Raw genomic sequence first — 25,670 nt, forward strand, 5'->3', positions numbered from 1 at the left:
TTTACATGTTTGCTCTTGTGCCAGTGTTGGTCTGTAATTTAAACACAAGAGAAGAAATAGTTATGTTGACAGGAATGTTGATAGATTGTATTCATTCCCCCTGCTTGTGCCTTGCTAGAATTTAGCCTAACTGGTTTGCTTTGCTATTATCTGACTTACCATTTCTCTGTGCTTTAGTAGTGTTTTGTTACACTGTTTTTATTTTAATTTATTTGGAACATGGAGTAACTGAAAGTATAAAGCTTTTCAGCAGCAGTGTTGTATCGTTAAAAACTTTTCGATTGCATGTGTTCTTTTATTTCATTAAGAAATACCTCAGGTCATGCACCCTGGGATCACATTTTCCTTTTTCCCTTTTGCATATATTATCTACCTTTTCATACATTTAAGGTCTACGCATCTTCCTTCATCCTGAATTGATGAACTCCACAATTTTTTCTTAGCAGCTTCTCTGTGTAGCCCTTTTTTCCTCATTCCTGTAGCTCCAGGACGTATGTTTTCGGTTTCACACACTCCTCTTGTCAGTGCCTCCTAACCCAGCATCACTGCTTTTTTCATTTTTTTTTTTTGAGAGAGATATTTATATGTGTATATATAACGAGACTGTGCTACGGTAATCAGTGAAAGTTGTAAATGATATCAGTTTAAGAATTGGTAAGTAGAAAAAATTGACCAGACATCTCCTTCTAAACTCATAAATCTACTTCAACACAACTATTAGATTTCCAGATAGTAGTGCTTCAGATATGTGAAGTGCAGGTAATAAGATACATCACACTATTATCTCTGTTTAGGAAACCAGTTTTTATTAAGGGGTGGTATCAGATTAATCTGCCACTGTAAATTATATTTATTAAACTAATTTCCGAGGCTTCTCCATGTTGTCTAACACTTTTCAGATATCTATCTTTTCTTGATGCTCTTTGGTTTGGACTGAAAACATTGGTTACTTGGTATTTGAAAAATGAGGCTGCTTGAAAGAATATCACTTACATGTGAAAGTCTTTCATATTAGAAATAACAAGAGATCTACACTATAATGAGACTTAACACAAATACAGGTTATTAGCGCAACCAGTCCTAATAAGTGAAATTGTGTTTTGAACACAGCTGACCAGTGTTTTTTAACAACTAAAGAAGAAAAGGTACTTTTGGCACTGCTTTTTCTTTGCAGGGTTGACAGCATCTGTGTGCTTAGAATACATTTTACTTGTTTCTGGTTTGTTTTGTGGGTTTTTTTAAGCTTACCAAAATCAACCTGGAGGCACAGAAAGTGGAACAGGAATTACGAGATGAATTGTCAAAGAGTGTAAGTAAGGCAGTAAGTGATGCAGATAGACAACAAATCATGGACCTAGAAAAGCGTGAGATGGAGCTCAAGACTGAAGTGTCAAAGTAAGTGTTGACGTAACGAATTTCACATGCAGTATGTTTAGAAACATGCAAAAATTTAAGCTATATAGGTTTACATAATCACAGAATAGTTAGGGTTGGAAAGGACCTTAAGAATCATCAAGTTCCAAGCCCCTGCCATGGGCAGGGACACATCACACTAAACCATGTCACCCAATTGGACTTGAACACCTCCAGGGATGGAGCATTCACAACCTCCCCGGGCAACCCATTCCAGTGCATTACCACCTTTACAGTGAAGAACTTCTTTATATCCAATATAAACTTCCCTGTTTAAGTTTTAACCTGTTACTGGTTGTCCTACCACTACAGTCGCTAATAAAGAGTTGCTCCCTAGCATCCTCACAGGCCCCTTCAGATACTGGAAGGCTGCTATGAGGTCTCCACGCAGCCTTTTCTCCAGGCTGAACAGCCCCAACTTTCTCAGCCTGTCTTAATACGGGAGGTGCTCCAATCCCCTGATCATCCTCATGGCCCTCCTCTGGGCTTGTTCCAACAGTTCCATGTCCTTTTTTATGCTGAGGATATCAGAACTGTACACAATAGTCCAGGTGAGGTCTCACAAGAGCAGAGTAGAGAGGCAGGATCACCTCCTTCAACCTTTTGATGTAGCCCAAGATACAGTCCTGAAGTAGGAGAGAGATAGAGGACAGCGATACTTAGTTCAGGTAAAAAACAGGGCACTACTTCCCTGAAGTAAATTACTGCTAGGAAACTTCTATATAATTTGTAGGAAAATGTCTTTTGAAGAAATAGAGAATACAGAAGAATGTTCAAAACAAGGACTCTTAAGTAGTATGTAGGAGTATGCTGAAAAGAGCAAAGTCTTCGAGTGTTTTGATATGAGGAAACATACTAAGCATCTTCTGTGTAGAAAAACTTCATAGGACATTCAGTGGTTTCAGGTGACACAATGATTTTGTTTTCCATGCAAGGTTAAGAGAACTGTCTGATGTGGCAAAAATGCAAGTTGAAGCTCTGGAGGCACGCCAGCAATACAGAGATAAAGAAGTGGAGTGCCTTAGAATGCAAATTTTAGATTATCAGGTAAGAGGCAACCTTTATTAGCTCTGCAGTTTGATTTTTTTTTTCCCTGGAGTAAGAAGAAATAAAGTAATTCTACAGTGAACTAGAAAACTGCAAAAGCATTTCAGAAGGATCTTAGCAAGCTGGTCCTTGTAGTGGCCATACCCTTTCAGGAGTTCTGTATTACATTGATTGTTCCCTCCTCATTTCTTCCGTTTCTAGATTTACATCTATTAGATATCCTGAGCTTTTTTTTTGTCTGTGTTATTTAGCTGATATTTATTCCCATGTGATTAATAGCTCATGATCTTATTTAAATATAATATCAGGAAAGTTTGATCTTTTTTACAAGACAGGCAATGACATGTAAATCTTGAAGATTTGCAGTAGACTTATGACATTGCTTTGTTATTAGCTGGAACAATTTTGTGGGATTTATTTTCATGTTCTAGAATGGTTTGAGTTCCTAAATACATTTAGTGTCAGCTTTTGTTACCATACTTTCTAGGTTTAGATGTACATTTCTTCCTCATTTCCTGGTATTTTGGTAATTGGGAAATGTGGCTGTAGAAACAATAGTGGAAAAATAAAAAGCTGGATTTAGAGGCTAATTATTGCTTTTATTTATGGAATAAAATACATGAAATATAGAAAAGAATAAAAACAATAGCTTTGTATTTGCATATACACTATATTAACATATTCAAAACGAAAAATAGATTTGTTCTGTAAATTTTGTTCTTAGCCGCAGTCGGATGAAAAAACAGTTATTGCAAAACTACATCAAGAGATCATATACCTTCAAAGTAATGAATCTGATGCTGTAGGCAAATTGGAGAAGCTTAAATTGAAATTACAGAAGATGGAGATCCATAATCTACGTTTAGAGCAGAAGCTTGATGAGAAGGAGCAAGCCTTATATTTTGCTCGACTGGAAGGAAGAAATAGAGCCAAACATCTACAACAGACAGTCCAGTCTTTGCGTCGACAGTTTAGTGGTGCTCTGCCTTTAGCACAGCAAGAAAAATTCTCTAAAACAATGATTCAGCTACAGAATGACAAACTGAAGATCCTGGAGGAAGTTCAGCACGCTCAGGAGGAGCGTCGAAATGCAGAAAACAGAGCATTAGAGATGGAGTTAAAACTGAAAAGTTTAGAAGAATTAATAAGTGCCTTGAAGGACGCAAGAGGAGCTCAAAAGGTTTGCTATTTTACAACTTTGAATAACGTTCATTTGATCTGCATTTCAATTGCATTTCAGTTCAGCTTGTTACCTAAACACCTGGTTTAATGTAGAAATTAATGGTTTCAAATTACACTTTGTTAGAATATGGCAGCTATCATTTTTTTGTTTCCTTTTTTAAAAAAAAGTAATACATCATTAGTTATTTACCCTGTTAAAGTTGGCACAGTCAGATTTACTAATTTTCTGCCCAATTTTAAGTGGCAGAGGAAGTAGAGGCTAACTGTGAATTCAGTTATATTAAATAGAATTAAATTATGAATCAAGTTAAATTATGAATCAAATTAAATTAAACTCAAGAGTAGCATTCTGAAGCTCTGTACCATGAGCTTGCATTGAAATCTTCGCTACAAATCCATATCTTATTAAGTAAATCTAGGGACAATAATTAGGCATCATGGTCAGAAATGTTATACTCTTGTCATTCTACTTTATGTTGCTTTGAAATTTGATTAAGGCTTTCTCACTCTTCAGATCACTGTACGTTATATAATATGGTTAAGTTTGTCATGGCTAAAGATGTCTGCATGTAAGCAATGGTTGTAGTGCTCTTGGTATGTTCTTCTAGAGCATTTTGACATAAACATATTTGTTGCTCTTAGCACATTTGCATTTTTGAATACTTCCAGTTTTAATGGTTTTAAAAATCTTGTGCTGTGTTAGAAGTCAGACTGACTTCTTGCATGCTTTTTTTTTTTTGTTCAGCCAGGACAGGGTGTACCTTAGTTAATTTGAAAATTACTTGTAAAACATTTATGTCGGTATATGGGAAGCCTGTTGCTTCTCCTGTTGTCTCCTGCACTTTGTAGTCATTCTGTGCCTACTCACTCAAGAGAAGTGAAGAAGTTTAAAAAGGCAGAATGTCTTTCTTCCTGTTGGATTGATCAGTGACATAGCTGCTTCAAAGTCAAAGAGCGTAACTGCATCTAGTTGTCCTGTGGGCTTGGTAAATTATAATAGTATGTATTATTCATTATTAGGTAATTGAATGGCATATGAAAATGGAGGAACTGCATCTGCAGAAACTTAAACTCAGTCAAGAGTTAATCAGACAAAAGGAAGAGGTGAAGCATCTGCAGAATATAATTTCTGAATATGAACGTACAATCAATAACCTGGAAGAAGAAATTGTACAGCAAAACAAGGTATGTATTTCTGTATGCTAGTAGAAAAACAGCATATTCCTTATTTTAGTAAGTGATTTAAAAAAGAAAGATTCTTCCTAGTAAGTTTTTAACATAGATGTTTATATCTTAGCTCCATAATTCTTTTTAATGGTACACTTGAGTATTTTACATTTTGGTATCTCTTTTTTTCCCTGTTTGAGTTAGTTATAAAATTCCCATCATCGTCACTAAATAAAACACCTTTATCAAACATTTGTTACAGTTTCATGAAGAAAGGCAAATGGCTTGGGACCAGAGGGAAGTAGAACTGCAGCGCCAATTAGACCTGTATGATCATCAGCAAAATGAGGCACGTAGTACAGCTGTAAAGGTACATGCAATGAATTAACTAAAAATAGAAGCATGTTTTGCAGAGCTGTCAGATTACACAAATGTTAATCTTTCTGTACAGTTAGAAGAGGCTACTGGGTCAGTTCCAGACTCTAGTTTACCACTTCCACAGCAGCTTGAGTTGGCTTTGAGAAAAATACAGGAGCATATTCGAACAATCGTGGAAACCAGGGCAACCTGCAAATCACTGGAGGAGGTAATAAATGTTTAAATTATCATACAGAGGGACAAGTTTGTATTTCTGTGCCTTTTAATTTTTTATGTATAATAAATATCCTTTTATAAACGTCACTCAGATGTGTCCAGTCCCTTAGAAATACTTAACACTGAGAAAAGGTAAATCACATCGTGACTAAACTGAAACATTTTTTCCAATAGAACAAATTCAATTTAACTCAATTTAACAAGTGTTACATTAGATACCAAAGAAAAATCCTTTATCATGGGTTGCTAAACTGAAATTCTATTACAGAAGATACTTCGTGGTTCTTAAGAAATTTGAAAAACACCATCTTAATTTGGTAGCACAGAATAAGTTGCAAAGGGTCTTGTGCCAAGTAGATAATACATAAAGGCGCAGTAATTATATTCTGGGACTTTTAAAATCTAAGAGTAATCCCATACAGCCAGAACTGAGTGCAAAACATTTTATGTTAGATGAATCTTCTGGTAAATTTTTTAAAAAGTAAGATCTTTTTGCTGTGTTTGAATTCTGGAAATGCAACAGTTGCTTTTCATTGTAGGAATTAAAAGAAAAGGAAACTGCTCTGTGGAAAGCTGAACAAAATGTTTTATCAAGAGACAAAGTTATAAATGAACTAAGACTTCGATTATCTGCACCATCAGAAAGAGTGAAAATAGTGGCTGAGTCAGGCAAACAAGACGATCCAGAGTACCGTCATGCCATAAAAATTGCTCAACAAACCATTGCAAATATGCAAGCAAGATTAAATCAAAAGGAGGAACTGTTAAAAAAATACCAACATTGGCTTGCTAAAGCAAGAGAGGTACTTAAAATTTTTGCACAAGATTTCTTCTATTTTATGCTGTTTTAGTTGATTCTTCATTTATCTCATTGCTACTGAAATCTTGAAAAGTTTCTGACTCAGAGGTAATAGAGCAAAAGCAATTTGTAACTTCCTATGTAGAAAATTCATGTAGAATTTTTAAACTTCTTAAAATAGGAGGCTTGCTCAGTCAGGACATTATGTATATGATGTCTGTGTAGGAATTAAATCAGTGTGACAGGAAGAAAACTAAAATGCTGCTGTGAGAAGTGGTTTCAATACATTTACTTACTGTATTTTTATATGGAATTTTCCAGTACTTGCAACAATGATCTCTGGACCACATCTTGTAGTGAATTTGGAAGATACACAAAACACATCATTTATGGAAAATATGCTTCTCAAAGCATATTTAAAAGCATAAACAGTGTATCTAAGCATACTTTATATCCTTAAAGCATAAAGGTACTAAGAGGTACTTCAAGACTAAACACGCATCAGTTTTAGTGTGTTTGCATCAGGAGCACACTTACAAAGCAGACTTAGAATCATCTTCACTTAATCTGTTTTGGTTAACATGTGTAGCTATTACTTTTGGGAGAAATGAAGTGTTTTTTTGTTTTGAACTGAACTAGAAGACGCAATCTAAAAATGAGTGCTCTGTCTGTTAGCAGACATACAGTCCATGGGATCATGCTGTATCCCAAAGTAAATAGAATGGAAATGTATGTAATATGGGTATCACTATCAGTATTGATAGTCATAGTTGGTGAAGACCAACACCAGCTGTTTTGCTCTCCAGCTCCTGTCCTGTTGCACCATACTACTTGCTGCTTTGTTGAAGAAGTTCTTTACTATAAGGGTGGTGAGGCATTGGAACGGGTTGCCCAAGGAAGTTGTGAATGCTCCATCCCTGGCGGTGTTCAAGGCCACGTTGGACAGAGCCTTGGGTGACATGGTTTTTAGTGTGAGGTGTCCCTGCCCATGGCAGAGGGGTTGGAACTAGGTGATCTTAAGGTTCTTTCCAACCCTAACTATTCTATGATTCTGTGATTATAGCAAGAAGAAAATAATTTTTAAAACTGCCAGAATTAAAGGAAAATCTGGGGAGCGATACTGAGCAATGAGTGATCAGTCAGCCTGAACGTACTGTAGTTTCATGGCTTTCTGGAATAGTATACATCAGTAGAGTTATACTTTTATTTTGAACAAACAGGAACAAGAAGAAATAGCAAAGAAGCATGAGGAAGATCTTAGAGTTCTACACCAGAAGTTATATTTGCATGCTGACAATTCCCTTAATAAGTTCAAACAGACTGCTTTGGTAAGTGTGATCAGTAAATTGTTCCCAAATTTTTAAAATTGTTCACTAAAAGAACACTTTTGCAGTCAAAAGTAAGTGAAACAAGGGGAACACAAAATGAATGATGACAGGAGAAATAAATGGGTGCTGGATACAGAATTATTGTAGTGTTCTTGAGAAAATTTATGAGAAATGGATTAGAAATCAAGTGTAAAATAAGTTGCCACCTCAGTATATATGAGCGTTTTTCGTATCAACCTAATGTATGGAGGCTTCTAGGATAAAGAAGTATATTATTTGTATCTTCATTCAGTCTGTTCTTATATTCAACTAACCATTTCAATACAAATTTTTTTCTTGACACTTTATGATACGATGAAACCTGTATTTAACTGGTTATTCTGAGGATCATTAGATGCACAAAGCTCTTTCCAAACCAGTGTGACCGCTTTCTCTGTGGACTAAGAAATATATATTAGATATTAATGCTTGAATATATTCAGGAATGAGTTTAAAATGCATCAGTAATGCCTAGCTTTGATATAAAGCTTAAAATGTTACTACGTGCATTTGTTCTCTTTTACAGGATTTAGCAAAAAAGACTTCATCACTTTCCAACAACAAACATTTTCTCCACTTAGCTGAAATGGAGCAAGCTGCAGCAGAACAGGATAATTTTATTGCTTCACTTGTTGGAAAGTTAAAGAAAACATCATTTGATTTGGAGAAACAAAAACAAACTACTTCAATGAAAATCAAAGAGTTTGAGATTATCAGAGCCCAGTAAGTTTTTACACTGTGTTAATGTAAGTCACAAGTAAATCATGCATTGTTGCTATGGGACATATCTAAAAATTGAACATGTTTTTGTTGAATTTAACATTTGGCTGAAAAAAACTAACTCAAAAGAATTACTATGGTTGGTAGTTGCAAGTTATTTTTATCTGTAGCCTTTCGTTGGGGCTAAGAAGTTTAAAGTAATGAAAATTTAACCCCTGTTTAAAAGGAGAAAAGGATAATGCTTTCTTTACATCTAAAGGCCAGAAATTAGAATGAACATTGTTCTAATCTTATTTTCCTGATCTTCTTGAGTAATTTTCTTATTAAATGGAGGCCTTCTTTAGTGAGTCCTTTCTTGTTATTTCCAAATCAATGTGTTATTTGCTTTAACAAAGATAAAAAATCGTGCTTACTTAATTAGTAATTGCTAACTTTATTACTGCAGTGTACTCTATTAAAGCTTTTTTTCATTAGGCTTTGTGAAAAACACACAGCTGATGTGGAACGACTAAAAGATGAGGCAAATGTCTTGAAGAACATAATATCTCAGATGGAGAAGGAATTTGCAAATGTAAAAGCTGAACTAGAGGTCCAAAAAGAAGCAAATAAGAGAGCACCCACAGCAACACTGAAAAATCTGGTGGAGCAGCTGAAGAGCCAGTTAGTCATAAAAGAGAAACAGCAGAAAGTTAGTCAACAAAAATTAATCCCTATGTCACATAAATGTTTAATGTTGCTTAGTGCTTAAGAATTCTATGTATAGTACAGCAGGAGAATATAACTGCATAATATAACATAGTAAAATCCGGTTGCCTTTTCTTGTTGTGTAATGTTCATGTTAGCAACTTCTTCACTTAAAAGAACTTGGATTTACTGTTTTCAGGCTTTGAGTAAAGCACTTCTGGAACTCAGAGCAGAAATGACTGCTCATGCTGAACAGCAGATTATTTCTGCTGCATCACAAAAAGAGGCATGTATGAATGTCCAGGAGATTGTTGACAAACAAACAAAGGGGTTTACGGTGAGTACTAGGTAATATCATTGTATTGCATTGTTGTCTTACTGATAATCCTGATTTGAGGGAGTTGATCTGTTGTTTGTTTGGTTTTTTTCTAGACACAGATAGAAGAATTAAATAATCAGATTACAAAACTTACAGATAACCTTAAAACAAGTAAAACCAGGGAAACTTCCTTGTCTGCTGAAAGGGATGAATTGAACCAAGAACTTCAGAGGAAACAAAAAGCATTTGATAAAATGTTGAAAGAAAAAAATGAATTGGAAGAAGAAAATGAAGAACTGAAGAAACGGGTGAAGAGGCTAAGCAGTAATATTCAGGTAGAAGTGATTTTTTTAAAGTATGTTTGATCTTGGTCAAGTTTCTGCATAGATGTGCTGGGTCTGGGGATAAGACTGAGTACTTTTGGCAGGCATTGAGACATTCTGGATTTTGAAATGTTACTTTTGCTTATCAGCTGGGTTACATGTGAGCTGTTAACTTTTGCTGTTTGAAGCATATTTCAAATGAAAGGAAGGAGGAGACTGAAGAATACTTGCTCCTTGAAATGTCTGAAAGAGTCTGAGAAGTTGAATCACCACTTTCAAGGCTTCTTTCAGAAATGGAATTTTGTGATTTTCCTTTTCTTATTTCCCCTTTCAGAAGAAAAGAACTTACAGTAGAAACGTCTAACTTATTTTTTTGAACTCAGCTACTTGTTGCTGATTATTCAGTTTAGAATGCAACATTCCAATACTTCAGTAATTTAAAGATAATTTTAAGAAGATCATTTAGGTTGTGAACTAACTCTACCAATTGGAGTTAAAGTCCTTATTTTTTGAGTGGAGAAAATAGGCAGTGGTCATTAAAATTGAAGTTTGTAAAAGTTTGTAATTTTTCAGAGCAAAGCTGATGAACAAAACCTGATAGATGCACTTCAGAAAAAAATTAAGAAGTTGGAAAGTGAACTTGAGAAGTCTGAAGAAACAGACAAAAAAGGTGTAAGAGAAGACAAGGTATGTGGTATTTGGATCGTGGCTTTGAAAGACATCATCAGCCGAGGTCTAGGCAGTTCAACCCTACCTGCCTCTCAAAAACCCCCAAGCAAAGTTTATATGGAGAAAAGTACTTTCATGACTGTAACTTCTCCATGTTTTCCCTGCTTTGTTTTTACTGCTCTTGTTGCTTAGTACTGATATATTCATGTTTTTCTGCCCTTGTAGAATTGAAGATCTGTTACAAATCTTAGAAAACTAAGATTTATAGGTAGCAGTGAAATTGATATCATAAGTGCTGTCAAATATGCATTTGTGAAATTAATGCAGTGATAAAACATGAAGTACTTAGGAGCAAAAATGTGAATCCTAAAAGGGATTCGCAGTAGTGATCTCCACATAGAAGAGATACAAGAGCAATTGGAGATGTGTTCATTTTAGCAATTGTTTTGTTTGGGGTTTTGCTTGTTATTTTACTACTTCAGTACCTAATTAGTGGCTTACCACAGTAATTATAATGTGTACAGGAATATTATAGGATGCGTTCAGATTATTTGTAATATTTATGATATTAAACATTATTTGATGACTACACTTAAAACTTCCAATTAATTAGAGTCTTTTTAAATACCTTTTGCTTAGTATCTAGAGATATATTTCTCAAACTTTGCATATATTTTCCTTTTTCCAAGATTTTGCTTTCTATCTGTCCCGTAGTAGCGGTGACTGTTCAGAATGAAGACAGAAAAGCAAGTACAGGGGTACTGGAGAAAGTACTGAAGAAAGGAAAAGACGAGTTTAAAAAAACCCAAATTGCTTACAGAAATATTAACTGTTATTGACCCGTTTTCAGTAGCCATTTGTGATCACATAGGTACAGGTTTTACCCAATGTATAATTTACAGCTATTGAAGTGTAAGTAGAGATGATATAAGGAAGAAATTCTTTACTGTTAGGGTGGTGAGGTACTGGAATGGGTTGCCCAGGGAGGTTGTGAATGCTCCATCCCTGGCAGTGTTCAAGACCAGGTTGGATGAAGCCTTGGGTGATATGGTTTAGTGTGAGGTTTCCCTGCCCATGGCAGGGGGGTTGGAACTAGATGATCTTGAGGTCCTTTCCAATCCTAACTATTCTATGATTCTATGATTCCATTTCTCATAGGAAAAAATACACTAAGATGACCAATTGTATAGCTGTGCAGCAGGGGCATATAAACTCCTGGTGAGCTGCAGATCTGCTGTAAATTGGCATAGAAAAACACTTCTTTAATCTGTCACTTTACTAATGTATAATTCAGAGTAAAAGGATACATTGGACTACACCAGTCACCACAGCATACTGCTATTTACCTTCTGATAGATGAGGTAAATAGTATGTACCTGCTTATGGTTTTGTGTTTTAAACTGATAAATGAAGAATGTACCGTTTCTAGCTTTTAACATGTTTGCTTATTTTGCTTTAAGAAAAAAAAATAGAAATACATAATTTGATTATGTTCTTCACAGACCTCCAAGGAGGAAATACTTAAATGGGAAGAAAATAAAAAATGGCAAATCAGAATGGAAGGATTGCGGAACAAACTAAGGGAAAAGGAAAAAGAAGCAGATGCTTTAGCCAAACAGTTGAATACTTTGAAGGAAATTTATACCAAGTGAGTTGGTTTTATAGACTGTTACCGTTATGACATAAGGGAAATCCAAACATTTGTCAAGTAAAAATTTGAACAGTTCATAATGTTTGTAAGACAGATGTATAGAATTTGACATTGCTATTGAGATTAAAAGGATTCGTAACTTTTCAAGAAACAGGCTATTCTCCTAGTACCTTTTCCCTTGTGGAAGCCAAAACCTTTATTAGGAGAAACTGTCTTTGAATAAAACTAAAGTCTGTCAAAAGAAGCGTGACCAGCAGGTTGAAGGAGGTGATCCTGCCCCTCTACTCTGCTCTCGTGAGACCTCACTTGGAGTATTGTGTGCAGTTCTGGTGTCCTCAGCATAAAAAGGACATGGAACTGTTGGAACAAGCCCAGAGGAGGGCCATGAGGGTGATCAGGGGACTGGAGCACCTCCCATATGAAGATAGGCCGAGAAAGTTGGGGCTGTTCAGCCTGGAGAAGAAAAGGCTGCGTGGAGACCTCATAGTGGCCTTCCAGTATGTGAAAGGGAGCTATAGGGATGCTGAGGATGGACTATTCATTAGGGACTATACTGACAGAACAAGGGGTAATGGGTTAAAACTTAAACAGCAGAGGTTTAGATTGGATATAAGGAAGAAATTCTTTACTGTTAGGGTGGTGAGGTACTGGAATGGGTTGCCCGGGGAGGTTGTGAATGCTCCATCCCTGGCAGTGTTCAAGGCCAGGTTGGATGAAGCCTTGGGTGATATGGATTAGTGTGAGGTTTCTCTGCCCATGGCAGGCTGGTTGGAACTAGATGATCTTGAAGTCCTTTCCAACCCTAACTATTCTGTGATTCTATGATTATGCTTCTTGCATATAATATTCTGTGCTGCTCATGAAACAAAAACAGCTTTATGAAGAGAGGCTGTTTCTTAGATTACTAGGGTTGGACGCTGCTACTGCTGTGTGTAGTGCTACTGCAGTTCTTACGGTTCTATGATTATGAGTTGGAAGCCCTTTAAAAAAATTACATGTGCAAACCCTCTGAAAATGTTATGTTTACTTCAGTACAGTAGTGGCAGGGTTTTAGTGATAAAAGATGCAGAAGAGAAAGTAAACTGTGATGGTGATTGTAGCTGTTGTTAGACTTGGTTTGAAACTGCTTCAAGATGGTATTTATTCTCTGCAGGTCTTGCATGAATTTCACATAAAAGATGGGCAAGAGCATCAAGTGGTTTGTGACATGCATGAGACTGACTTAATGTTCACTGTTTCTTCCAATCTTGGTTTTGGTGTGTTTGTGTTTTTTTTTTTTTGTAAAGCTGTACTGTCTGTAAGATAACCTTATTAAGCAGACAAGGGGGTATGGTTCAGTGAGCAAATATGTTGCAAATGTGCATTTTTTTAAGACAGAAAATACATTCCCCTAAAGCAAATGTTATCAAAGTTTTAAATGTAGTTACTGGATGTTGCAGGACTGAAAAAGAGAAAATTACTTTACAAAAGAAACTGAAAACTACTGGTGTCACTGTTGACCGTGTTATTGGAGTAAGAGCCTTAGAGACTGAAAAGGGACTGGAAGAACTAAGAAAACGGAATCTAGATTTAGAAAATGAAGTTGCTCACATGAGGTGAGAGGCATTTTAAAAGATTCTATGAAAATCAAAAAATCTAAATGAGAAAAAATATCTGTGGAAGGAGATACTCTGTGTTAGACCAACTGATTCATTAAGGGCAAAAAATAATTGATGGGAATTTCAAAAATCCTTCTTTGCGTCTCTGATGAGCAAACTTAAAACCTACTTTGGAGCAATTGTGCATGTTCAGAAAATATGCGGCATTGGTTCATTATTCTAAAAAGCTAATAATGTGAAAAATATCTGGTTCCTATTGTGTAAAATTATAATTACAGTTTAGAGTTTTTGAAAGTTACAGGAACTGCTAAGTTGCAGTTATGGACTGTATTCTTAATCAGTGTTTCCACTATCACAGTGGATAGTGGACCTGAGTAATAAAAGCTGTGCACATCTCAAAAGAACAGATTCCTTTTGCCAAAGTACTTACTTTTGATTCATGGGGATTACTTGAAATAGCATATATGGCTAGCATTGATTTAGAATAACTAGCCCAGTAATCCTAAAAAATCCAGTCTGGAAATCCAGAAGTTCATGGGGATTTTTACTTTAAGGGCTGATTTTCTGCATTAATGACCATTTGTTTGTTTTCGCTTGATTCATTTTTTGATGTAGAACACAGCAAGCGATCCCACGCGATTCTGTTGTAGAAGAATTACATTTCAAAAATCAATATCTCCAGGAAAAGCTTCATGCATTGCAGAAACAATATTCAAGACAGGCGTATTCTAGACCATCAGTAAGTTAATATCGTAACCATATTACCTAGAAGAATTGCACCTATTTAACAAAAGTTTGTTATCCATTTGGTATTCTGTGTCATTTAGCTGTTTTTATTTAAAATTATATCATTCTAGAATAGGATGTGAAATACTTCGTTTTTAGCATCTTTAAAAAATGCAACAAAACAACCCCATCCCTATACCCCAAAACTTACCGTTTCTGTGTTCTACATTCAGAAGTTGAAATATTCAGCATCCTAGCATATGTAGAGAAATAAGGGATATGTATTTTTTTAATATGAGTCTGCAACTTTCATATTCCATATTGATTGAAAATTTGGGATACACAGAGTTTGGGGAAGTACTGAGTTGCATCTCAGGTACACGTTTCGTTGTGTTTTGATTTTTACAAGGTTCATTATATTGCAAATATTGCATTATTAGGGTATTGTAGTCTTTCAAGGAATAGCTTTACCAGTACATTCTAGGTTTCTTTATTTCCTGTTTTGTTTTATTTTCTTCTGCTTTTCTTTCATGTTCCATTCTATCTTCAACTTACATCAGAGTACAGGTGACCAAACTGAACTGTCTGAGTCTGCTCCTGTCAGTATCAGTAAACAAAAGTATTTGAATTCCCTTCAAAAGCAATCTGTTTCAAGTAGGAATGAAATCAAACATCTGACTAATCAGATCATTACTGATGACAAGGAAATAGATGAGGAAGCAGACATGCAAACGTGCATTATGCCTAATGAAGGGCATGAGGCTACCACAGATGCAAGCACAGAAGTGTCTCCTGTACAGCATCCTGAAGATAGTGAGAAATGCAAGGACACAGATATTTCTAGGGAAGGGTTGAAAAACAAAAATGTAGATGAAGCTGATGAAGAGAACTGCAGTGACAAAGAAGGAAATATAACCCAACCTGAAAATGGAAAACTTCATGAGGAATTTGAAGAGGAGAGGAAACAAGAAATACTCAAGCAATCAAATACTGCTGGTGATGAAAGTGTAGAAGAGCCTGATACTGACAGAATGAGCTGCAATCTGTCTGATACAGGGGAACCTTCTAATCAGGCTAATAACTATGAAGCATTAAAAGTAAATGTGAATAAGGAAATGAATGAACGCATTGCAGAGGATAAACATGAAACTTACCAAAGTGGTACAGATGGGCTCGAAACAACCACAGAACTTTGTGAAATGCCTGAGGTCTGATACTCTAGCAATCCACTAGCATTTCTGCTGTATAAATTATGTAGAAATAGAATTGTTTGATGTAGATAATGGAGTGCTTTCCTATGCATCCTCTGCAGGAATATTAAAGTAGTCACTAGTGGATCCATAAAGCAAACCTTAGGCAAATCCATAAAGCAAACCTTAAACCTTACAGTTTAAGCTGTAAACCTGAGTTTACAGCTCATGTGTAAACTACTATCAACTCTAAATTTTAGTACAGCAAGTTTGCAAATAACACCAGTGATACCTGCAGCTAGTTGATGACCTTCATTCTTTAAAAGACTTATGATGTATTATTAAATGCAGTAAGAAAAAAATATGCTTTAATTAACCATATACTTTGTTCCTATTATTATTATTGATTAATTGATCATATGGTTAATTAATTCCATAATTACATAAGCAAAACCTGCTGATTATTATACCATCAAAAACTTCCACTCTTTACTAGTCAGGTGTAATAGTTTACATATACTTTTGATTTGAATTGGCATGCAAAGCACTCTTTATGTAATAGAAATTACTAGCCTCCCTAAATAAAGATTTAAGATTGTAGGAACTTAGAGACTAAAAACTAGTAATGTACTGCTCTTCCTGACTTACTCTGTGACCTGTCTGACTTAAGTGAAATTCCTTATGCTATATGTACTATTTAATAAGTGTCAGAATATATCCTTAGAATTTGATGCTGTTCCTAGGTAGTGTCATAGCTTACTACACTCGGTAGCTTTTCTGTTTTTTAGACTTTGACATTTATTTCTTCCCAGTAGTCTGAGAGTTAATTTTGGTTTCACAAAATTTTTAGCGGTTTATACTGGTTTCTAAACTTCACTTACAGGTTAAGCAGGTTTAGAAGATGTGAGAGAAGGAGTTAAAGTCAGGGCACATCAGATCAAAATACAACTGTCATTTGTTTTATTTCTGTGAAAAACGGTAATTCTCTGTTGCTTTTTATCAGCTACAACTGATACAATGACTAGTGCATTACCACTTTTTTTCCCTGTTTCCTCAAGACGTCAGGAATGGGATCAGATGATCAATACCAAAGAGAACAAGAAGCTTTAAAGGAAAATTTAAGATTATCATCTGAAAACGTTGAGCTAAAGTTCCAGCTAGAGCAGGCCAATAAAGATTTGCCAAGACTAAAGGTAACATCTTTTTTACCTTTAGTCCCCTTTGCCCTGAAGAAAGTTAAGGGGATTGCTTAGAAAGAAATTTATATCTTTCCTGTACATAATGTTAAGTTTTTTATAGTTTTATGGAAGATGAGAAGGTTGAATGGGTGGTAGAGATGGTAAGTGCCATTGCCATGGGAAATTGAATTCTCTTTACATTTTTTTTTAAACCAACTAATTTTGTTACTGTTCACCTCAGTTTGAAATCTAAATAAGTTGCTTGTTACTTTGTTTTTTCTAGGACCAAGTAGGTGACTTGAAAGAAATGTGTGAACTTCTCAAGAAAGAGAAAGCAGATGTTGAACGAAAGCTGGGCAGCATTAGAGGCGTGAGTATTGTAACAGCATTTTTCATTGTAACTAAATGAAACCGAAATTAAAAAAAGCAATGCTTTATTAAAGCTAAATTATTTGGGATCAACCAAAGCAAAGAGGGATTCTTGTTTATTTTATTGCCAAAGTGTTAAAATAATCAATAAAATTCAGGTAATGGGACCATTAGAATGACTAGAGCTACACTATTAAATAGTTGCACTGTCATGGCCTTATTTTGATTTTTGGGTTAAAGTTATCTTTGGAATCCTATTTGTACAAAAAAATAGGAGTTAAAGCCTGTTGTGGTTTAAACCAAGTCCGCACAGCTTGTTCACTCGCTCCCCCCCCCCCCCCTCGCTCCCCCAACTCCCGGAGAGTTAGGAAGGAGAATCCAAAGAATGTGGCCCCCATGGGTTGAGATAAGAACGGTTTAATTGCTAAGGTATAACACAAATCACTGCTGCTACTGCTACTACAAATAATAATGATAAAGCCAATAACAAGTGAAGAGAATACAACACTTCACCAGCCGCCGACCCATAACTCACCCCACCTGACTGACCAAGCACCGACCAATGCCTCCTCCATCCCCCCGGAGCTCCAGCCCTTCCGGATCTCTCCCAGTTACATCCTGGGTATGATGTGCTGTGGTACGGAATACCTCTTTGGCTAGCCTGGGTCAGGTGTCCTGTCTCTCCTCCCTCCCGGCCTCCCCTCCTGCCTGGCAGAGCATGAGGCTCAGAAAAGGCCTTGGACAAACCAAACATTGAAGCAGTAACTCAAAACATACTTGCTATCAGCAACCGTTCTCAGCCCGAAAGTCAAAACACAGCACTGCACCAGCTACCAAGAAGGAGAAAAATTACTGCTACTGCTCAAACCAGGACAAAGCCCTAATACTGAAAATTATATTCATGTATTTATGTAAGTGCATAATACCATTACAGCTTTTTTATTTAAAATAGGATTTTGATTTGATGCAGATGTTAGAAAGCCTAAGTTATTCTTAGTGTTTTGTTTGATGTATTATGCAGGATGATGCAATTAAATTTTACCTTTGCTCTTGTCACCTACTTTAATAGAGTGGTGTTTCAGAAATCAGGTAAAAAATGCTGAAGCATTTCCCAGTATCTCCCTTGCCACTAACTTTCCAAATTACTTGTATGACCTTTTAAAGGAAGCTGACAGTAAAATCTCTTACGTGCCTTTGTAACTCTTTCAGTACAAAAGGAGAGTTGAGTACTACTTCTGGGTACCTGAAAAAGATTGTATAGTTCTCATTCTTTTACTTGTACTTTGCATGGACTGCTTGAGTGTCTGCCTATCTCTTATACAGTGGTCATTTTTGGATAAGCACATTCTGTTTATAAAAGTGTTTCATGTAAAGGGTCTGAGCAGATTCTAAATCTTCCTCCCTTTTCAGGCACCAAGATCTGACAGAGGTTTTTCTTTAACTCCATTGTATACCAACACAAACCTCCTAATATCTACAGTTATTTTAGAGAAGAAAGAATAGGTTATTTTTACTTTCAGAACTTTGTTGCTGTGTATGTTTTACTCTAGGGACTAGAATTCTCCCTGATTTGAACAAGACCGTGCTCGTTACCTCCTTAGAAAGAAAAGGAGATACTTGGGACCAGAACAAGAAACAGCTGAGGAAAACAGTCACTACAAAGATGATGAGAAAATAAATGCATGTGAAGACCTTTTATGAGCTTTCCTACCTCAGAAAGGAACATAGTGAAAGAAGAAAAATGGAGAAATTACAAGCTTCTTTCCCCTTCTCCCCCCCATATTTATTTATTTATCACTCTGCAAGGAGAATATATGCCTTGGGAAAAGGGAGATTTACTGACGCTTTAAAAAGATGTAGTTATTCTTGTCATTTTAATCCAGCAGAAGTTTTTTTCCTTCAGACAGTATTAGCATTCAAGCAGTTGCATGGTCTGTTGGATGAGGGAATTGCTCTACAAGAAAGCTAAAAAATAAAGTAGTACTTTGATTTATCTTGCTGATGTTTCAGTCTAGTTCATAAAGCACAGCAGATTCTGAGACTGCAGCTTTCTTGAGTAACACAGAAAATGAAGGAGCTGCTGTCTTGACTTGAAGGAGCTAAGTATGCAAGAAAGTCACACTGAAATATAACATCTTTTTTATAAATAGACATTGCAGTGGGGAAATAAATGATAAAATAAGATTTGGAGTATCTCAGAATGTTAAGATGAACTGTTTACTTCCTTTGACTTTTTTTCTTTCCTCTCCATAGGCTGGTAGAAGTGGAAAGACAGTTGCAGAATTGGAAAAAACAATTGGTTTGATGAAAAAGGTTGTAGAGAGAGTCCAAAGAGAAAATGAGGATCTGAAAAAAACTCCAGCTGTGGTTTCTAATGAGAAATTACTTGGTCTTGAACAGGAAAATGAGAGGCTAAAGGTACTGATATCTCTCCAGCAATTATATTCAGATAGCAGGCTAGCATGCAAGTTAGTAGGAAAATGGAACAGCAAGCCTGTTATTGATATCGATTGGCAGAAAAGTGTTTAAAAAAAACCAAATGTGAAAGCTGTAGAACAGAGAAGCAGAACTTCATTGGAGTATAACATACTGCATGTATTATGTAATGGCACTCTGTGCCTTAAGGATATATTTAAATACATGATTAAATATTATGTTCATTGTGCTAGGTAGCTGTCACTATGCCATGTTTTAAAAATGGAGATCTGAAATTTTCTACTAAGCAATGTATATGTATTTTAAGAAACTGTTTGATATTTAGTCTGAAATAGAAAAGATGAAACTTCACGTGGGGGACCAGCTGAGTATGCATCATGACTCTAAAACCAAAGGAATGGAAAAAGTCATTACTGAAAATGAGAGGCTGCGTAAAGAACTGAAAAAGGTATGATCATTGTAATTTATCCCTTGATTTCCATTAGTTACTGGTTGTGGTATGTGTATTTATATAATTTTTTAATATTCGGTATGGATTGGACACTTTTCTAAGAACTGATATTGCTATGATAGAATTTTTAATTATATGTGGAGGGGAGACATCCAGGGAGCAGCCAAAGACAGAATTTGGAAGTTACAGCAGTAGTGATCTTGTAGGTAGTTTTCCTCTAAACCAGCACTGACCCTATCTCACTGTCACCTCAGATAATCCTGAGCTTTGTTAGGTTAAGTATTCCATAAACTTTTGTTTTCATTGAATAATAGGAAGCTGACAATGGAGAGAAGCTACGAATAGCAAAGAATAACTTGGAGATATTAAATGAGAAATTAACAGTACAGCTGGAGGAAACCATTAAGAGGCTAAATTTGGCTGAGAGCCAAATTGATGGAGCTGACAGCAAAAGCTGGAAGTCCATTGTAACAAGGTAGGAATTGAGAATTAAGGAAGATAATTTCTCTTTAAATATTAGCAAACAAATTAGGCTTGAATTTTCATAATTTCTTTCTTCTTTTGAAGATAGTTTAATATTATCAGTATTTTTTTTTCTATGTCAATATGTAGAATCAGTATAAAGGTCCAGCAGAGATTTGCTGTCCTTAAATACTGGCCTGTCAGCTGCTTCTACAGAGTAGCCAGTTACTTATCCCCCTTCTTGAGATTAGTTGTAGGCTTGTGGAGTTTTGGTAAAGGAAGTATTTTGTGTTCCTTGCTGGTTAAATGTATTGTTTTTGTGCTTTGTGGAATGTCAGCATTTTTGCAGAGCTAAGAAATTTTCCAGTACCTTACTGCATGGATCATAATCTAAAACAAAAACTGTAAGCCAGCAGCCTGCTTTTTTCCAGCTTGGCTGCATTTGAATCTAGGTTTTAACCATGTGAATGTGCAGAGGTTGTGTTAGGAAACACACTGGATTTCTATACTCCTTGGGGCATATAGGCATAGCTGATGCTCCCTTGTGTGTGTTCTGAAGGCTAATTGCAGTCAGCCAGCTGGTTCTGTTATCTGTAGCAAAAGGGAGAAAAACTGACAGACTGGCACTGGATTATATTTTTCAATACATTATCTGAAGTGTGTGAATCACCATTTCTAGATTTTAAAATAAAACTGAGACTTTGAAATCAGCATCAAAAGTCATGTTTTGCTTGGTAGTAAATGTCTGTAACTCTTTACCAGTAAGTTATCTGCAAATTACCTATCAGTTGTTTTAATGATTTTGGCAAACAGTCACCCCCAGACCATTACTGTTAACACCGTTTGTCAGTAATGAGCTGCAAAGATGCTAGTTACAGGTCATGCTAAAGTGATACAGAATTAAGATTGATAGAAGATACATTCACATGAAATACACCTGCATGTGGATTCATCAAAGTAGAAGAGGAATGAGAATTTTACTCCTCTTGAGGCAAGAATTTTTAACTGGATATTATCTCATGTACTGCTGTAACTCAGATTCTAAGGACACGAAAAGAAAACAATGCATGTGCTATTAAAATAAATAAATAGCCTGTGTCCTGCATAAGTATGAAAGGGAGCAAATCTGGAGAAAAAGTACTTAGTCATGGATAATCTCAGGATGACATGACATGTTGCAAAAGTACTCTTTAATAGTTGTAAACATAAGTGGAAGGTATCTACAAAACCAGAACCTCTGACAGCCACATTATTGGGGCAGAAAATCAGCTGGACAGGAGAGGCTTGTCTGATTTCATCCTAGGTTATACCAGTATTGAACAGTCTTTCTGCTGATGCCCAGTCTTGTACTCCCAAAGGATCCCTTGCAGGAGATATAGTGCGTCTCTGCCATACTGCTGAACCATTTTACTTCACTGAGACTTCAGAAAGCTGTCCTTTTTTTTGTTGCTGTTGTTCCTAACCTTCCCCCAGCCATGTAGTGAGGTAAAATGTCCCTATGCAAGGTCAGTGACACCTGTATTTAGCATAAGGAAAGCAAAACTGGCTGCCAGTCACTGAAGGAGAAATGCAGACACATGCAGTGAAGATTGGTAGGCCCTTAGTAACTAGTGTATCAGCTCAGTGGCTTGGATATAGTTTTTCTTCTAGCTCTTCACCTGTTTGAAAACATTTCTACTTAGTTCTGTTTAGTTGATATAGCTACAGAGTCATAGACAGGTAAGTAGGTATAAAATACATGGTTGTCCTTAATTGTGCTTGTCTATTTCAAGTGGTGTGAATAAACTTTTATTTGCATTTACTTTAAGATGATTTCAAAGTGACTGAGGTTAAGACATTACTAACCTAAAGGAGCTCACCAGGGCACTTCAACATGCAGTTCACCCCACCAGCAAATCTTCCAAAGTATAGATGTCATAGTAGGTGTCTGAAGGGCAGACAAGGGGGTCATCCAAGTGATCCTGCGGAAGGCTCTCCACATAGCAAGATGTAGATCATATTGGTATCTGAAAACCCACTTCAGACAGGAAATTGGACCTTGTGATCTCCAGAAGTACCTTCCAGCCAACATTTCAACGATTCTACAAAAACCTTTTCATAGCCTTTTGTGGCTCAAATCAAAACAGAATTCTCTTCCAACTGCTGTTACTCCAGGGTAAACAGAAGTTCTTGCAGAATGTTTTGTCTTTGGAGTCCTCATCTTCTGTATCCTATATTAGCCCTTTCTCAGTACATTAATTTATTTCAATCAATCAAAGATGACACTGAAGTAAGACCCAACCCATGTGCATGCTGTATCAGTAACAGATACGCATGTCTTCAGCAGGAGGTAGAGTTTACGTGTAATAAGGATTTCAGTCCCCCTTTAATAAAGTGCAGACACTAACATCCACAAAGGTTGTAATGCTTGCAAAAGCCTTTATTCTAAGATTAAAATGTATTTTTCCTTATGCTTCTTTCAGCTCACTTATTTTTAACACCAATGCCCCAAACATATTTTAGAGTATATTTTATGGCATTTAATCTCCTACAGATATTTTAATTTCTATTTCTGCAAAAATATTAGCTTCTGCTCTTATCTTTCTCTAAATAAAAATACTACCAGGATGCATGAAACAAAGATAAAGGAAATGGAAATGCATATTGCTAAAAAAACACAAAGCATTACTGACCTTAAACGGCTGCTGCAGGAAGCAACAGAACGTGAACAGAATGCTGATAAAAAATTACAAGATCTAAAAGAACAAGTGAGTAAAATTTAGCCAGATGACTCTGAGAATAAATTGCTTAATATTAATTAATTTCTTTCTAGTACCTATATGGGCAGAGTTTGGTTTATTATTTTTCTCTGATCCATGCTTTTATGGGGGTTTTTTCAACCCTGGTTGCTGTTAACTGTACATTTACATGTTTTAGCCATTAATGAGGTTTACTACAGATTATCAACATATATTTCTGACTTGCAGTCTTAGGGGAATTTGTTTTTTCTGTTGTATTCTTCCATGTGTTTGTTGTTGGTTTATTTTTTAATGATAGCTTCATTGATCACGTGTAGGTACAGATGCTTCAAATAAAATCTTTCTAGCTTGTTCCACTGCAGGAGTGAGTTTGCTGCAGGAACTTACCTCTTCCAGGTCTTTAATAGGGGACTGATTAACTCTGCCATCATGAAGGGTATGGATCTTCATGCCTATTAAAAATATGGTCTCTGAATATGCAGTCCCTAATAAGTCATACAAATATTATTTCACACATGGAAGAGTTGATAAATTTTAAACTCTGGTACCTTTGAAAAGATGTATCAAATTTTGGCTTTTAAGTACTCTACAGATGTAGCCCTGTATCCACCTTAGCTTCCATCCTCTCATTTATTAATACGTGCAGGGTTTTGTTCCCCAGGTATCTTGTACTGGCCATTCTTGTTGTAATGTATCAAACACACAACTTCCGATATAGGAAGTCATATATTTTCTGTAGGCAACTAAACACATTCAATAAATAGAACTTGGAATTGAGTTCTATAAAACAATTATTTTGTTAATTTATGCTTGGTTTTCCTTTTCTAAAGTCATGATTATTAACAGAAAGTGTACAACAGCAGCAAAATTAACAGAGAAAGAAAATTATTTCATTATGTGATATTACTCTGGAGCAACACACTTCCCAGTTCTTTTGTGTCTCAAATACTGATGAAGGGATGTGTCAAGGGTAGCTACATTAAAAAGAAACAAGAGATTGATTGTTGTTAAAAACAAACAAAACCCAAATCCTTACCATTTTAGTTAGTAATAGAACAAACAGCTATCACTGACAGTAGCCTTAGGAGAGTTCATAAATTGTCACTGCCTTCAAATATATAGTCTTGTATTTTTTGCACGTATAGTCTCTGATTTTTTGCTCCTGCATCCTCTACTGAAAAGCACTTGAAGAGGCTACACCCCTCTGTAGATAATTAGCTTTGTGAAAACTGTCAGTAGATGAACACTCTGATAATCTAGTACTTGGTTACGTCCTTAGTATTATTTTCATTAATTTTTCTAATTCAGTATCAAAGAGAACTCCATCTGAACTGTATTATCTCTGGATACTGTTTCAAGAGTAAAACTTTCTTCATTTTTCTTTTAAGATTGAGCTTCTCAAACAGTTTCCTGAAGGTACAAGGACAGAGCAAAGCCTTTTCAGGGAGCTTCAGCTTTTAAGGTAATGTGCCCTTTAAATAACTAAATAAAAAATTCAGCCAATGTACACGAGAATAATCAGGAAATGGCCACTGCGATTTTTACTTATATATTTTATAGTCTAAAAGATTTTAACAGTTTTTAAAATTTATTCTAAAATTATTTTATATTCCAGATTAACTAATAACCGATTAGAGAAAGACAAAGCAGAACTAGCTCAGCAGGTGGAAGATTATAAGCACCACACGCCCATATGTACGAGTGAAGTTTCTGCACCTGGTAATCATTTTCAGCACTAAAATGATGATCCTCCTGTGTTTGTCGCCTTAAGTAAAAATAGGTTAAAATGTATGTACAAAATGGTAATAAATCTACAGAATTATCTGATGAAGCCTTGGGTGATATGGTTTAGTGTGAGCTGTCCCTGCCCATGGCAGGGGGGTTGGAACTAGATGATCTTAAGGTCCTTTCCAACCCTAACTATTCTATGATTCTATATTAATTACAGAGTAAACTGAAGCAAATTAAGGTCCTGGATTTTGGAGTTACTTACACAAGGTTTTTATAGAGAAGTGTTAACTAATTGTGGAGATTTTTACGATCTTGAACAAGAGGATGTAATATTTGTTAGACTTCCCTTTCCAAGAGGATGTAATATTTGTTAGACTTCCCTTTCCAAGAGGATGTATAGTTCCTTGCTTTGCTTTATAAACCTCAAAAGATTTCTTGTAAGGTGTCAGTCATTCATTGAATTCCTCTTGCTTACCCCTTTTTGCCTTGGGTTTGAAGCTGCCATAGAGTTCTGTTCATCTCTTTCCAGATACCAGCTCTGTGAATAGTTTAAGACTCTCAAGGGAAAAGCAGAGCACTACAGATCAGCACATTGCCATATGACTGGGAAAAGAAAAACTAGCCTTTTTTGAAATTATGAATACAGTGAACAAGATCCTTACACTATGTTATTACCATATTTCCTGCATTTAATTCAGAGAAACTGAATGCAGGACTGGCAATGGGATCATTGCATTCAGTTATAGGAGCTAGACACACCCACTTAATTTGTACAAGAACTAAAGAAAAGCCCAGGTGACTTGAATTTTTGGTGGTTGTTGATCCCCATTGGGTTTACACACTGTTACAAATTGTT

At 35.9% G+C, this 25,670-nt stretch overlaps 1 protein-coding gene across 1 annotated transcript in view; it reads left to right on the top strand.

Moving 5' to 3' along the window:
- Positions 1-25,670, top strand: part of CEP290 (centrosomal protein 290) — a 47,232-nt gene that overhangs the window by 20,846 nt on the left and 716 nt on the right. The window contains exons 28-51 of the mRNA XM_034063325.1: positions 1,244-1,395; positions 2,349-2,460; positions 3,185-3,640; positions 4,663-4,827; positions 5,072-5,179; positions 5,261-5,395; positions 5,943-6,206; positions 7,423-7,530; positions 8,096-8,292; positions 8,764-8,977; positions 9,173-9,310; positions 9,406-9,627; positions 10,189-10,302; positions 11,787-11,932; positions 13,375-13,530; positions 14,149-14,272; positions 16,508-16,642; positions 16,911-16,997; positions 19,250-19,414; positions 19,758-19,880; positions 20,198-20,358; positions 22,951-23,092; positions 24,472-24,545; positions 24,699-24,789. Coding sequence (XP_033919216.1) covers positions 1,244-1,395; positions 2,349-2,460; positions 3,185-3,640; positions 4,663-4,827; positions 5,072-5,179; positions 5,261-5,395; positions 5,943-6,206; positions 7,423-7,530; positions 8,096-8,292; positions 8,764-8,977; positions 9,173-9,310; positions 9,406-9,627; positions 10,189-10,302; positions 11,787-11,932; positions 13,375-13,530; positions 14,149-14,272; positions 16,508-16,642; positions 16,911-16,997; positions 19,250-19,414; positions 19,758-19,880; positions 20,198-20,358; positions 22,951-23,092; positions 24,472-24,545; positions 24,699-24,789 — 3,789 coding nt within the window. The remainder of the gene's footprint in view (positions 1-1,243; positions 1,396-2,348; positions 2,461-3,184; positions 3,641-4,662; positions 4,828-5,071; positions 5,180-5,260; positions 5,396-5,942; positions 6,207-7,422; positions 7,531-8,095; positions 8,293-8,763; positions 8,978-9,172; positions 9,311-9,405; positions 9,628-10,188; positions 10,303-11,786; positions 11,933-13,374; positions 13,531-14,148; positions 14,273-16,507; positions 16,643-16,910; positions 16,998-19,249; positions 19,415-19,757; positions 19,881-20,197; positions 20,359-22,950; positions 23,093-24,471; positions 24,546-24,698; positions 24,790-25,670) is intronic.

This window comes from Melopsittacus undulatus, chromosome 5, assembly GCF_012275295.1.
Source record: "Melopsittacus undulatus isolate bMelUnd1 chromosome 5, bMelUnd1.mat.Z, whole genome shotgun sequence".
NCBI classification, from domain to species: Eukaryota; Metazoa; Chordata; class Aves; order Psittaciformes; family Psittaculidae; genus Melopsittacus; species Melopsittacus undulatus.